The sequence below is a fragment of the Hevea brasiliensis genome, unplaced genomic scaffold (assembly GCF_030052815.1).
Source record: "Hevea brasiliensis isolate MT/VB/25A 57/8 unplaced genomic scaffold, ASM3005281v1 Scaf5, whole genome shotgun sequence".
NCBI lineage: Eukaryota > Viridiplantae > Streptophyta > Magnoliopsida > Malpighiales > Euphorbiaceae > Hevea > Hevea brasiliensis.
The window spans coordinates 1,475,094-1,487,298 of record NW_026615028.1 but is presented as its reverse complement, the minus strand read 5'-3'; the positions used below and the strand labels follow the sequence as shown (position 1 = coordinate 1,487,298).

At 33.7% G+C, this 12,205-nt stretch overlaps 2 protein-coding genes across 2 annotated transcripts; one reads left to right on the top strand and one right to left on the bottom strand.

Annotated features, from left to right (window-relative positions):
* Nucleotides 1–136: 136 nt before the first annotated feature.
* Nucleotides 137–6,980, bottom strand: LOC110638418 (uncharacterized). Its single transcript, XM_058142500.1, has 5 exons — nt 6,962–6,980; nt 4,556–5,747; nt 2,177–2,415; nt 2,017–2,069; nt 137–360 (listed from the first exon to the last, which is right to left on the bottom strand). The coding sequence occupies exons 1-3, from the start codon at nt 6,978–6,980 to the stop codon at nt 2,376–2,378; spliced, it is 1,251 nt and encodes a 416-aa protein (XP_057998483.1). The 3' UTR covers nt 137–360; nt 2,017–2,069; nt 2,177–2,375.
* Nucleotides 6,977–11,849, top strand: LOC110638443 (protein EMSY-LIKE 4). Its single transcript, XM_021788999.2, has 8 exons — nt 6,977–7,155; nt 8,761–8,960; nt 9,102–9,211; nt 9,331–9,511; nt 10,003–10,221; nt 10,754–10,825; nt 10,933–10,990; nt 11,548–11,849. Exons 1-8 carry the CDS (start codon nt 7,122–7,124, stop codon nt 11,619–11,621), a joined length of 948 nt encoding a protein of 315 aa, XP_021644691.1. The 5' UTR covers nt 6,977–7,121; the 3' UTR covers nt 11,622–11,849.
* Nucleotides 11,850–12,205: the final 356 nt, after the last annotated feature.

Here is a 12,205-nt window from a genome sequence, read left to right as displayed (position 1 = left end):
CCTCAAAGAATGCACACATCATTATGACTGGAAAGCTCAAGCCCTGGTATGATACCATGACTTGCATGAAGTAATTGCCTTGACTCATTGATAACCCTCACAAAGTGGGTAGAGGATGTTTTAAGAGTATTTGAAGTAATCTTCAAAATGATATATCCCATTTCCATATATATACGTTCAGGAATATCAATTAGTATACGAGTTAATTAACAGTATCAATCTTGGAAGATTCTCCAGGGCCACTGTAAAAATTGCACCAAGTACAAAAATCAAAACAAAGGCAAGTAATATCTTTGCAATGTACAAAAAACTGACTCCTGATTTAGGAACTATCTTTGCTGGACGTCTGCCATCGAAAATCTGCTGAAACAAAAAGCCAAGTACAGATCACTTAAGGTCAATAATGTTCCAATCTCAATTGAATAATCTATAGCAAGATAAATAAATAAAACTCCAGGGCAAATGCTTTTCAGAGGAAAATCAAAGCAACAGAATATTGTTGCTCAAACCAGGTCTTTTGGATAGTACAGCCACAATAGACTAGCATTGTGAATACTAATTGCTAGACTGGAGCCCTGTGGCGGAGCATGACCACGAAACTTGGGGGGCCTTAGATTTTAGATTTTTTTTTCTCTTTATATTATTATAAACAATTAAAAGACAAAAACAAATATAGTACTTATATATTAATAAGTAACAATAGGATAAAAAGCTGTTCACTAAAAATATTAAATATTTTTGAATTCTAAAAATTTAAAAAAAAAAAGGGAGAAAAGATCAAACATCTTATCTAAAATTATAAACGTTTTTTTTTTTTAAGAGAAACCCAATCATCAAGAATGAAATGTGAATTGAATGCCTTAACAATCCCCCTTTCAATATAAAAAACCAAATTATTTGCAAGAAAATTATCTTCCATTTTTGTAGCAAAGTTTTGTTTTCACCATTTTCATTGCCAAAAATGAATGCTTAGTAGTCGTAAATACCAGAAGAGTTAAAACAAGATGAATCAATCTATCAACAAGGTGGGTAACATATAATTGGGGAGACCACATAAAATTTTTGAAGGGGCCATGTTGCAAAATTTTTATTAATAGCTATATAGTTTTTTTTTAAAAAAAAAAAAAAATTGGGGAGGCCATGTCCCCCCGGTCAACCAATGCCTCCTCCCTTACCAACCAGTATGTATAACACGAAAAAAAGAAAAAAAAATTCTGAGGGTTATCCTACGCTAGTTTCTCTGGCATTCCATATTTATGGACTGCAATAGTGCGGTAAAGCAGCAACCATGATTTTAGGATACAATTTTAGCTTTTCCAATGATATAAGAACTTGTCAAGATAGGGTTACTAATCTAAAAGCTATAGCATTTTTCTGAACTTCATAGAACTCTGCATTAACCATGTTGAAAGTCCCGGGTTATTGATTGATAAAGAATTGAAAATATATGGACACATGAATCACATACTAGGATGCTCTAGGTCTTAACCAAGCCATTCAAATGAATCCAACCAAAAGATGGCTATTCACCAAAATTGGGGCCATCTGTTATCTAAACTAAGAAGAAAGGTGGAGCCTTTTGGAGAGCTATCCTTGCTGCAGTTAATTTTGCAATCAAATTCTTCAGAAACACTTAGATATAGCCAAGTGGTTTAGACATCGGAGAATGTTGCTGGACCAGTAGTTTGAAGGATTTATATATGAATATCTCGAATTTCTAATATGCAATTAGCTACCTGATATGTGCAAGCAAAAATATTTGAATGGAAAAAAAATACCGATTCCGTCTTTGTAATTTTCCCAGAAGAAGTCCACTAGAACCATCCATATTCCACACTATTTTCCATGGATTAATGGTTCTTAGAAATAATGTCATTGCAACAAACATAGAAACAAAGATTTAATTTTTGCAGTGAATAACTGGCTTCACCAATAAAAATCTCAAATCTCAGATCCACCAATACACTCAAACAGACAACACATAAAGTTCCAAACAGATAAGAAAGAAGATCATACCAAATTAGGGGCTTGTGTTGGAATCAGCTGAATGCTTTCTGCTTTTCTAACACCTACACCAAGAAGAAAGAGGAAAAATCACCACAAACCAACACTGAAATCTACTTCATTCAGTACTAACAAAACAAAAACACAACCGAAACCAAGTGAGATCAATTACCACCAAAATCCAACTCAGTAACAGTTTGCAGCTTCCAGCCATTGCTATAATCCACAAGAATCGCATCAGGCCCAAAACTTATGGGTTCCTCCCCATCTTTTAACTGCTTCAATATGCGAAACAAGAGCGGCTCCAGCTTCTAACTTCCTGTTTATCAAAGACACAGCAAATCCTGCCCTGGTACCAGCCGCAAAGCGGCTTATTTTACCCAAACTTTTGCAGGCAACCTCCAGAAACTGCTACATACATCAAATATTCAATATGATTAAGCTACTTTGACTAAAAAAAATCCAACTAAAAACAGGACATTTATTGAAGAGAAGAGCATACAGGAGGAGGTTGGGGAGAATTGAATTTGGAATCTTCTCCTTCTTCTGCCATGATCGCGAGGCAAGAGAGATGGAAACAAACACAGGAAATCGAAGAGGAGATTTCTATTCTTAAGGGATTTATAAATGGACCGAGACTGCCCCACTTTCAGTCGCTTGGGCCTTAGGCCTAAGTTGAGCATTGAAAGCCTCTTTTTTTTTTTATTAAAGAAAGCTTCATGGTTTTATAAATTATATCTATAAAATGTCTATGATTTGGGTGTCTAAGGTGAGCATACAACAGTTTAATCAAACATTGAATCAACTTAGTTTAATTTATTTTTTAATTTGGTTTTAACTATTTTTTAAATTATTTTGATTTTTCAATGTAATTTGATTATTAAGATTACTTAACTCAACTCAACTTAACTAAGCCATTATCCCAAAAATTTGGGGTCGGCTATATGGATTCACTTTCTCCACTCTAAACGATTTTGAGTTAAATCTTCAGAAATTTGTAATGCTTCTTGGTCATGTTGCACTAATCTCCTCTAAGTCAATTTAGGTCTACCCCTTTTTTTCTTTCTATCCTCTAACCTAATGTGCTCTACTTATCTAACTGGAACCTCCGTATGTCTACGCTTCACATGACCAAATCACCTTAATCTTCCTTCTCTCAACTTATCCTCAATTGGCACCACTCCTACCTTTTATCTAATACCCTAATTACGGATTTTATCTAGTCTAGTATAGCCACTCATCTACCTTAACATTCTCATCTCCGCAACTCTTATCTTAGACGCATACGACTCCTTCAGTGCCCAACACTCACTACCATATAACAAAGCCGGTCGTATGGCTGTACGGTAAAATTTTCTTTTCAACTTATTTGAAATCTTGCGATCACATAAAACTCCCGTGGCACCTCTTCCTCACATCCCCTATCTACTTGAAGGACTGAGCCGAGATATTTAAAGTGATTACTTTGGGACAGTACCACTCCATCCAAACTAACTCCTTCCCTATCACCAGTTTGGCCTTCACTGAACTTGCAATGCATGTATTCTGTCTTCATACTACTTAACTTAAAGCCCTTTGATTCTAGAGTACTTCTCTAAAGCTCTAACTTTATATTTACTCCTTCTCGCGTCTCATCTATCAGAACAATATCATTAGCAAACATCATGCGCTAAGGAATACTCTCTTGTATATGTTTCGTCAATTCATCTAAAACTAATGTAAAAAGGTAATGACTTATAGCTAATTCTTAGTGTAATCCAATTGATATCGGAAAATGTCTTGTGTCCCCTCCCACTGTGCGCACAATAGTAGTTGCTCCTTCATACATATCTTTTAACACTTGTATGTACCTAATAGATACCCTCTTTTGTTCCAAAACACTCCATAAGAACCAGCCTAAAAACAAGAAGCTCCTGAAATAAAATTTTAATTTCATTCAATTCCCTGACTCCAACATTTTCAATATAAACATTACAGGTTAGGGAACTTAAGAAAAAATTTCTCTCTCTCTTTAAAAATACCAATTCCATTACCTTATTCATGAGTGATATATTCTCCATCAAAGATATAGCATAGAACACAGAAAAAGGGGATAAGTTATTGTCACTGTTAATAGCTGATTCAACTACACTTGGTGCCAAAGATTTTAATTTTGATCTGCATTATTTTAATATTATAATGTAAAACAATATCTTCAGATCTGGAGTTAAATGGTTTCCATTAACAAGAATATACTTTCAAGCACTTACAATTAGAGTTCAAAGCTAGAACTTCCTCAAATTAGAGTGATGCATACTGGTTAAAAACAAATTGTTCAATCACAAGAATAAGAAAAGTCCAAACTACCAAATTTATTTCTCGTTCCATCAGCTACCATATTCTCTAGGTGATATATATATATATATATATATATATATATATTGGATGATTTGAGTATTCAATAATAAGTATGAACCAGACTACATCTAACAGAGATGAATGCTCAGAGAACAGCAAACTGAACAAAGCAACTAGAAAAGACAACACGAATTTACAGGAAGAGCAAACTTACGGGTTGTTCCAATCAGTTGTATCCTCATTGACAAGATGCGTCCATTTGGTTCTTCCACTACGGCCGAAGTGTTTGACTTGCATAACCTTAGGTAATATGGATTTGTCCATCTTATCTTCTCCAGTTGGGGCAGAGAAATCACGCTTGTAAATTGAATCTGTTCCAGTAGTGGCAGCAGTATCATCAGCCTCATTCTGGAAGAAAGCACCCTTATGGTAGTATTTCTGCATGAACCTCCACTTCTGCTTTGATGGTGGGGCAGGTTTCGGATTTTTCCTCTCCCACTCCCTCCTCTCTTCATCTGTCATGTTTCTCACCTTCTCAATCTCTTCCTTCTCCTTCAACATTGCCTCACGATCATCTCTATCCCTTTTGATCCTTGCAATCTCTCTCACCTTCCAAGCCTCATACTCCTCTGCCTCATTGACTTCATCATCGGTGTCCACATCGGCAATATTTGCCTCCATTTCCAAATTCTTCTGAATTAGTTCCTCCTTCTGAATCTCCTCAACCAATATTTGCTTTGTCTCCACCTTCCTTTCCTCCAATTTCCTCCTTTCCTTTTCCTCAATAGCTCGTTCTTCAGCCTCAAGCCGCTCACGCTCAGCTATGGTTTCTCTCTCAGACTTTGGCACAAAGATTGGCTTGACCATGGCCAAACCCATTGTTTCTTCTTCAGAGTCAGTTTCATATTCAGATTCCTCTTCCTCCTCTTCTTCCGCTTCTTCCTCCTCTTCTTCAGCAGGAAGTGCAGCATCTTCTTGCTCTCTCAGACGTGACTTCTCCTTAATTCTTCTTCTTCTTTCCTCCAAGGCTTCCTCATTCTCTTCCTCCATATCTGCCCATTCTTGTCTCCGGGTTTCCTCCTCTTCTGTTGCAATAATCTCAGCTTGCCGGATGCGCCGGTGATCAGCTCTCACTTCGTCACGGTTATCAATCCTGCTCTCAGCCAGAAGACGCAGTCTAGGATCATCTTTCCTAGCAAAATCTGAATCTTCCTGAGTAGGAAAAGCTTTCTCCAGGGCATCTGCCCTAGCCATTTTGATATCCCCATCTTCATCAGCATCATCAGCCCACTTGGGTGCTTTGCCAGGCCAATACCTTTTAACTTTAGTTTGCTCAATTTTACCTCTAAGCTTGTCCCTGACAGCTAGAGCAATATCACTGACACCGGCTGTGACTGCATGATTGCCTGTAAAATTCAACCCCAGATTATGATTATTATTATTTAAAAAAAAAAATGAATTAATTTAATTTTATATATTTTAATTAATATTTTACATTAAAAATTTTTTTATTAATAATTTATATTTTAAAGTTTAAATATTTTATAAAATATTTAAATTTTATTTTATATAAAATAAAATATATAAAAATTTATAAATATTATTATAAAAAATATATGTTTTATATTTAATTAATATTAAATAAATAAATTTAGATAAATAAAATTTAAATCTAATTAAAATTAATTATAAACATTATTTTTAAACTCAAAATTATTTTAAATTTAATTATATAATATTTAAATTTATTTTATTATAATTTAATCAAATTAGATACTCACGGAAAATTCGATTTATTACTATCACTTATGTATGTATGTGATTTGTCAGAAGTTGTATGAAATCTAACAACTTGGACAAATGTTTTCCTGAGAATGAAATGAGACCATCAATTCATACACTTTGGATAAGAGCGGAAGCTAGCAAAACATGACTGTAGATTTATGCTCGAAGCACTTGATTCTCTTACTGTTGTAATAGAATATTAATTAATTTAATAATATATTTTAAATTATATGAGAATAAATTAAGCATGTCACATCAACGATACTGATAGTTTTAAAGAACAATTTAATGCCTAATAAATTAAGCTTTATTATAATGAAAATGAAAATATTTTTTATTATTTTTGCATTAAAAAAACTTTATTTTCCTTTAAAAATTTATAATTATATACTTTGAAATATATGGACATTAAAAGTGTGCACAATTAAAAAAAATCATACCAAAAATCCTATCAAACTTATAACAAATTAAAAATTAACTTGAAATTTTCGCTATAATTTTTTAAATATAATTATATATATTTATATATAATTAAGATCATAAATATATATATATTTAAAAATTAAGAAATAAAAATGATATTAAATTATAATATATATATATTATAATTTAATATCATTTTTATTTCTTAATTTTTAATAATTTTAATTATAAATTATCTTATAATTAAAAATATATTATATAATATATTACATATTAATAATTACCTTTAAAATTTAAACTTTTCAAAATTGAAATTCAAATTAAATTCAAATTCAAATAAATTAAATTTAAAATATTAAAAAATTAAATTCAAATCATATTATAATTTTAATTCAATTCCGATACCCCTCGCCTGAGCGCAGATCGCACATGTCAGATTTTGGGCAGGATTTATGTTCCCGCCAAAATCATATCCTCCGAGTGGAAAAAAACGGCTGGAGAGAATTGATTAAACTATATCAAATAATTCGATTGTATCCATTTAACGCTCCAGCTGAATTCCCAATCTTTCTATGGATTATCACAGCATTAAGAACGATCACACCGGTAACTCTCTCTTCTCTTTTTTTTATTTCTTTCCTTTTTAGCCTCTCATTTTCTGTTTGTTTCTCGAGAATACACAACAATTAATAACGTGATTCAACTCAAATATTGTAACGTTTCTCGTTTTATGCGGCCTTAAAAGTTAAAATCCATGAACGAGGATTCTTGGTGCCCAATTAGGAGCGTTTGGCTAACTTTATTTGAGTTTTAGAATCATAAGGTTTTCCTTTCCATGGAAATTTCCACTCTTTCTCAGCAACCTAACAGAGCTGAAGTTTTGCTGGGTTCATAGGTGTTGAATCAGTAGCTTTTGATAGGGTTTCGGGTTTTGAGAAGATGGCATGAAATTGAGGAGCTTGATATAAAAGTCTGTCTCTCCCTAAATACAAGTGGATTTTAATTATTTATTTCTGGTTTTTGATTGGGGTGGCGGGAGGATTTGCTTGAGATGTTGTGTAATTATGTATGTGCGCAAACATAAAAATGTGAATGTTATATCACTTATTAAATAATGTATTGGATTGAATATGCATTATACAGAGAGCATATTGAAAAAATGTGATGAGAGAGAAAGCGCATGTTCGTGGGGTGCCCGGAATATTGGGGACATGCTAGACCCACTTGTATATATAGGAGCTTTGAATAGTAGCAAAATATCATTGCGCGTAAGAGATGCATGATATGACCTGAAAAGGACAAGAAAAAAAAAAAAGGAAATGGTAATAAATGGCATACCATATTAATGATAAATTATGTAAGAATAGCACTTACAGAAGAAGATGGTATGCTTCTACTTGTCATGATTGGTAGAGAGCTGAGAGGATTCTTTTATTTTTTGACAAATGCTATATCAACAGTGAATTCTGCATTGCATTGATTGACTTCTATATATTGCTGAGTCATTGGACTTTCTTCAGACGCATATAGGGCATTAAAGGCAGCCCTTTTGAGGTTTAAAGATTTATAGTTAGTAATAAGTTATAGTTAATAATTCTCTTGAATTCATCTTTTTATCTAACTTCTATGAATCTATTGCCAATGCTGTGCCAATATAATTATTGAGTTTTTATCTTCTGTGCCTGCTTTGACTAGAAATTTTTCACATTTTCCTTTGCACCACATGAAGTATTTTGCCTGCAAGAGCACTAGTTTGCTGGAAAGTTGAAATGGCATAATGAGAGAGGATAAGTATTGTATTTCTTATAGGATCCCCTCCAATTTATAGAACCAGTTGTGAAAATAAACAGATTTATAATTGATGCTTTGATCTAGCAAGCCAGGACCTTTTCGGCTGAGTATGATGTAAGCATGAAAGAAAACTTCAGCTTATTTAACTAGATGATATGACAAAAATGGGTCTTAACCAACTCTCAGTACTGTGCACTTAGATACTCTTGCACACCTCCTTGCCTTGGTTGTGAATATTGGTCTATCAGTTTCTACAGGAGATGCGTTAAGTGCCTAAGGGAAGTTTGAGCAATAGGTCAATGATGTGCTGATCTTTTGTTAAGCATTTTTAATATTATACTATCCAAGAACTAGGTGTGTGTGCATGTGGTTTAGCTCCCAAAACATTAGTTTCATAATTTCATTTGATGTTCATTTTAGGAAGTCGTGGACAAATCATGATGCGCAACATTAACAGTCCTCCATATGGTCATAGTTCTGGGGCCCCAAGAGTGTCTTTGCTAGAAGAACCTTATGGAAAGGATGAATTGGACATTAATTTTCAAATCCACAGCATGGAAAAAGAGGCATACTGTTCTGTTTTGAGGGCTTTCAATGCCCAATCTGATCTCCTTTCCTGGGTATTTTTTTCATCACTCAAAATCTTCCTATTTATGTCTCTTTTTAGCGTATTAATTGTCTGCATCTTTTATGAGCTATTTTTATTATCACCTACTATGATTGATCTTGTTTGTCCCTCTAAGATCCTCTTACATTTACAGGGTAAGGAGTGGCTCATTACGGAGCTGCGGAAGGAACTTAATGTCACAGATTCTGAACACAGTCAACTGCTTGTGAAAATTAATTCAGACAAATCAATACAAAGGATAAGGTGTTTGTAATTCTCTTGTTTTCTATTGTATATTGTCCTCTCCTTGTTGAATTGTTTTGATATCTATGATTAATCAACATGTGTATGATCTCCTCGCTGCTGTTCCATATTCAATGCAGGGAATTGCAGAAACATGCTCATGAATCACTCTCTGGTAAATTGAATTATTCTGGCCTTGTTGATTCAGTAGACAATACTCCCCCAAAAAAGAGGAGGCCTTCTTGTCCTCCTCCTTCGAAGTCCCAGAAATATGTACTACATCACCAACCTTCTTTGGCAACTATACCCTCGTTGGCACCAGTAAGCAGAAATTGCAAAAGCCAGAAAATGCTTATCATATTACATTTAATGCTTACTTCACTTGACAAAGATAAGTGGCATTTGTGGTGCATCTCTAGAAGTAGTTCCCATCAATCCTTCACATATGAAAATAATGTCCAAGACTGAGTTCAGAATAAAACTGTAAAGAAATTTAGAGATGCATTCAGAGCTATAGTAGATCCTTGCATTTGAAAAGCATGAATAGCAGCCCATATGTCATTTGACTATCATATGCCTTTGATATGCTGATGTAGAATTAAAATAATGGTTGTTATGGGAGCCCTTATTTTGCTAAAATAGTAACATAGAACACCTTATAGCATAAAAGATGTTATCAGAATCTATGCTTAGACTGCTAGCTTTGTTTTGACTAATTTGATAGAGGTAACAATGAGTCTTGAAAGTTCAAATTTTAGCTTTTTGAATATTATGTAATCATACTGTATAAATTGCCTTTTGGTTATCTGCAGACAAACTTCAAGGATGATCAACAACTTGGTGAATTTGCAGTGCTCTCCTCTGTACAGTCTATGAAGGTAGTTAATCATAATTTTCAAGGACCACTTAGCAACAAAAGAGGACCAGCACAATCTCATGTCAAGAAGGGTATTCATACGCCTGATTCTTGTAAATTCAAGAATCGTTCTGAGTTCATTGAGATTCGTGCAACAGATACAATTATTCATGAGGTGAGACAGCCTGACTTTTCATTAAGTTACCAAGCTTATAAATTTTCAACTAAAGTTGGACGCAGCATTACATTTGCTTTAACAGCTGGTTCAGAAAAACCTTTGTTGCACGGTAGCTAATATTTTTATAACATCATATGCATAAGGAGTGATGTTGTGATAGTCGGCAATACCTTAATACTGTACGCATATCCTTTAATTGGTGGATCTAGGCTGTAGGTCTGCATTGCAGAAGGGTGGCAATCTTCCTTATAGCATTTTTAATTATTCAAGGTGCTCGACTTAAACATGCACTGCTGTTAATCTTATATGGATACACAGAGTCCAGTCAACAGTCTGAATACCCTAATTTTTAAGAGCCAGCAGCCTTTAAATGCTGTTGGTGAAATTGCTTAAAATTATTGGTTCTTTTATAGCTTGTATGGGTGGAAATTTGTTACTGTGCATGTATACTCTTAGCTTGGAAATCAGTTCTTAGATTTCATGACAAGCTCCCAACTGTTCTGACGTCTGAAACCTTTGCATCTCGCAGGTTGAGAGGATGACCTATGGTAGAGAAAACCCTGACCCTGTTCAAGTTGAGAAGGCAAAATTGATCTTAAGAGTAATTCATTTGAAGGATTGCGCTTAAAACTTTTTATATAAATTGTTATCTAATAACAAAAGGCTCTAGTTTCTAATAATGAGTAGGAGTTTTGTAATTTGATGTAGGATCATGAAAGAGCTATACTTGGGGCACTTGATAAACTTGCTAATGTGTCAGATGTGGGTGAGTCACTTTTCATGATCTTTTGTATTTTCATTTTTGTTTTGTTTATATTTGAATAGAGGTGGTGTTGTTTCTATCAAATTCCAATCTTAATTAATTAGAAAAAAAAAATCAGTTTAATACTACCCTATCTCTTTCATCCAATTTGAAATCCAAGTTATTTCAAAGTTGAAAAAGTGGGACAAGTTTGGGTGTTTGTTACTTTATAAAATATTAAAAGGTTTTATGTTTGATTTATTTATTTTTGCATAGTTCCCAAAAGGAGAAGTCCAAAAATAATATTTTTTTTATCACTTAAATTAGTTTGAAAAGATTTTGAAAGTGATGAGTTTAGCTAATACGTGTCATCCTAGTGATATGAGTTTGGATTTTTTCTATTTCCATATAGCATGTTAAAGTATGCATTCTTATATTCTAAAATTAAAATATTTTGTAATAAATATTGTTTTTAGAATTCGTAGAACACATCTGTAGTTTTTATGCTGATTTCTTCTCTTATTTGTACCCAAAAATATGTAGTTTAAATTATTATTTTGAAGAGTTGGTGGATTTTATAGATGATTCTCCCAATCAACTGCACTACTCCTATGAGGAGCCTCATGGAAACAAACACAATGTTGGTGAGTGGTGACTTCCTCGGGCAAGTGGTAGATTGCATAGCTACCTTACTGAAGGGTTTTATCGTACCTATTTTGCAAGAGGGTATCATTGTGCAAGCTGATGAGGAGATACTATGACTCGGGCTAGTTATTCAAAATTATTAACCATATATGAAGTCATGTAGATATTGAGCCTGATAACTGAAACTGTTGAAGACAATTCAATGCGTAGAAATGGTAGATATTGCACTTTTCTCTTATCTGCAGGCCCTTTTCTTCCTCCATTGATTAATGCTTTGTTTTATATGGCAGTCGTTTTTGGGGCCTTAGCTGAAATATTAACTAATCAACAGAACACTAAAAAAACTTCAATGAATCTTTAAATTCTGACAAGCATGACTTAGTTTCACTTCAAATATAGTGCATTATGACCTAAGGATGCAGGAAATGTGATTGAGCATAGTCTGGTGTATGTTTGTTCCTGCGGGCTGCAATAGTGAGCTGCATTCCTGTGTGGAATCGCTTTTGTTACAGCAGGAATAAACCACATAACTTCGTGCCTTCATATTCGTGTGTGTGTATATATATATATATATATATATATATAGTTTAGAGT

What these genes read in the sequence shown, in the direction of transcription:
- LOC110638418 (XM_058142500.1), bottom strand. An exon ending in ACAACTGATTGGAACAACCC is followed by an intron (nt 2,416 to 4,555) that starts GTAAGTTTGCTC and finishes TGATGTATGTAG; the next exon opens with CAGTTTCTGGAGGTTGCCTG.
- LOC110638443 (XM_021788999.2), top strand. Translation starts at nt 7,122, where the DNA reads ATGGATTATCACAGCATTAAGAACGATCACACCG. An exon ending in CTATACCCTCGTTGGCACCA is followed by an intron (nt 9,512 to 10,002) that starts GTAAGCAGAAAT and finishes GGTTATCTGCAG; the next exon opens with ACAAACTTCAAGGATGATCA. An exon ending in TGCTAATGTGTCAGATGTGG is followed by an intron (nt 10,991 to 11,547) that starts GTGAGTCACTTT and finishes TGGATTTTATAG; the next exon opens with ATGATTCTCCCAATCAACTG.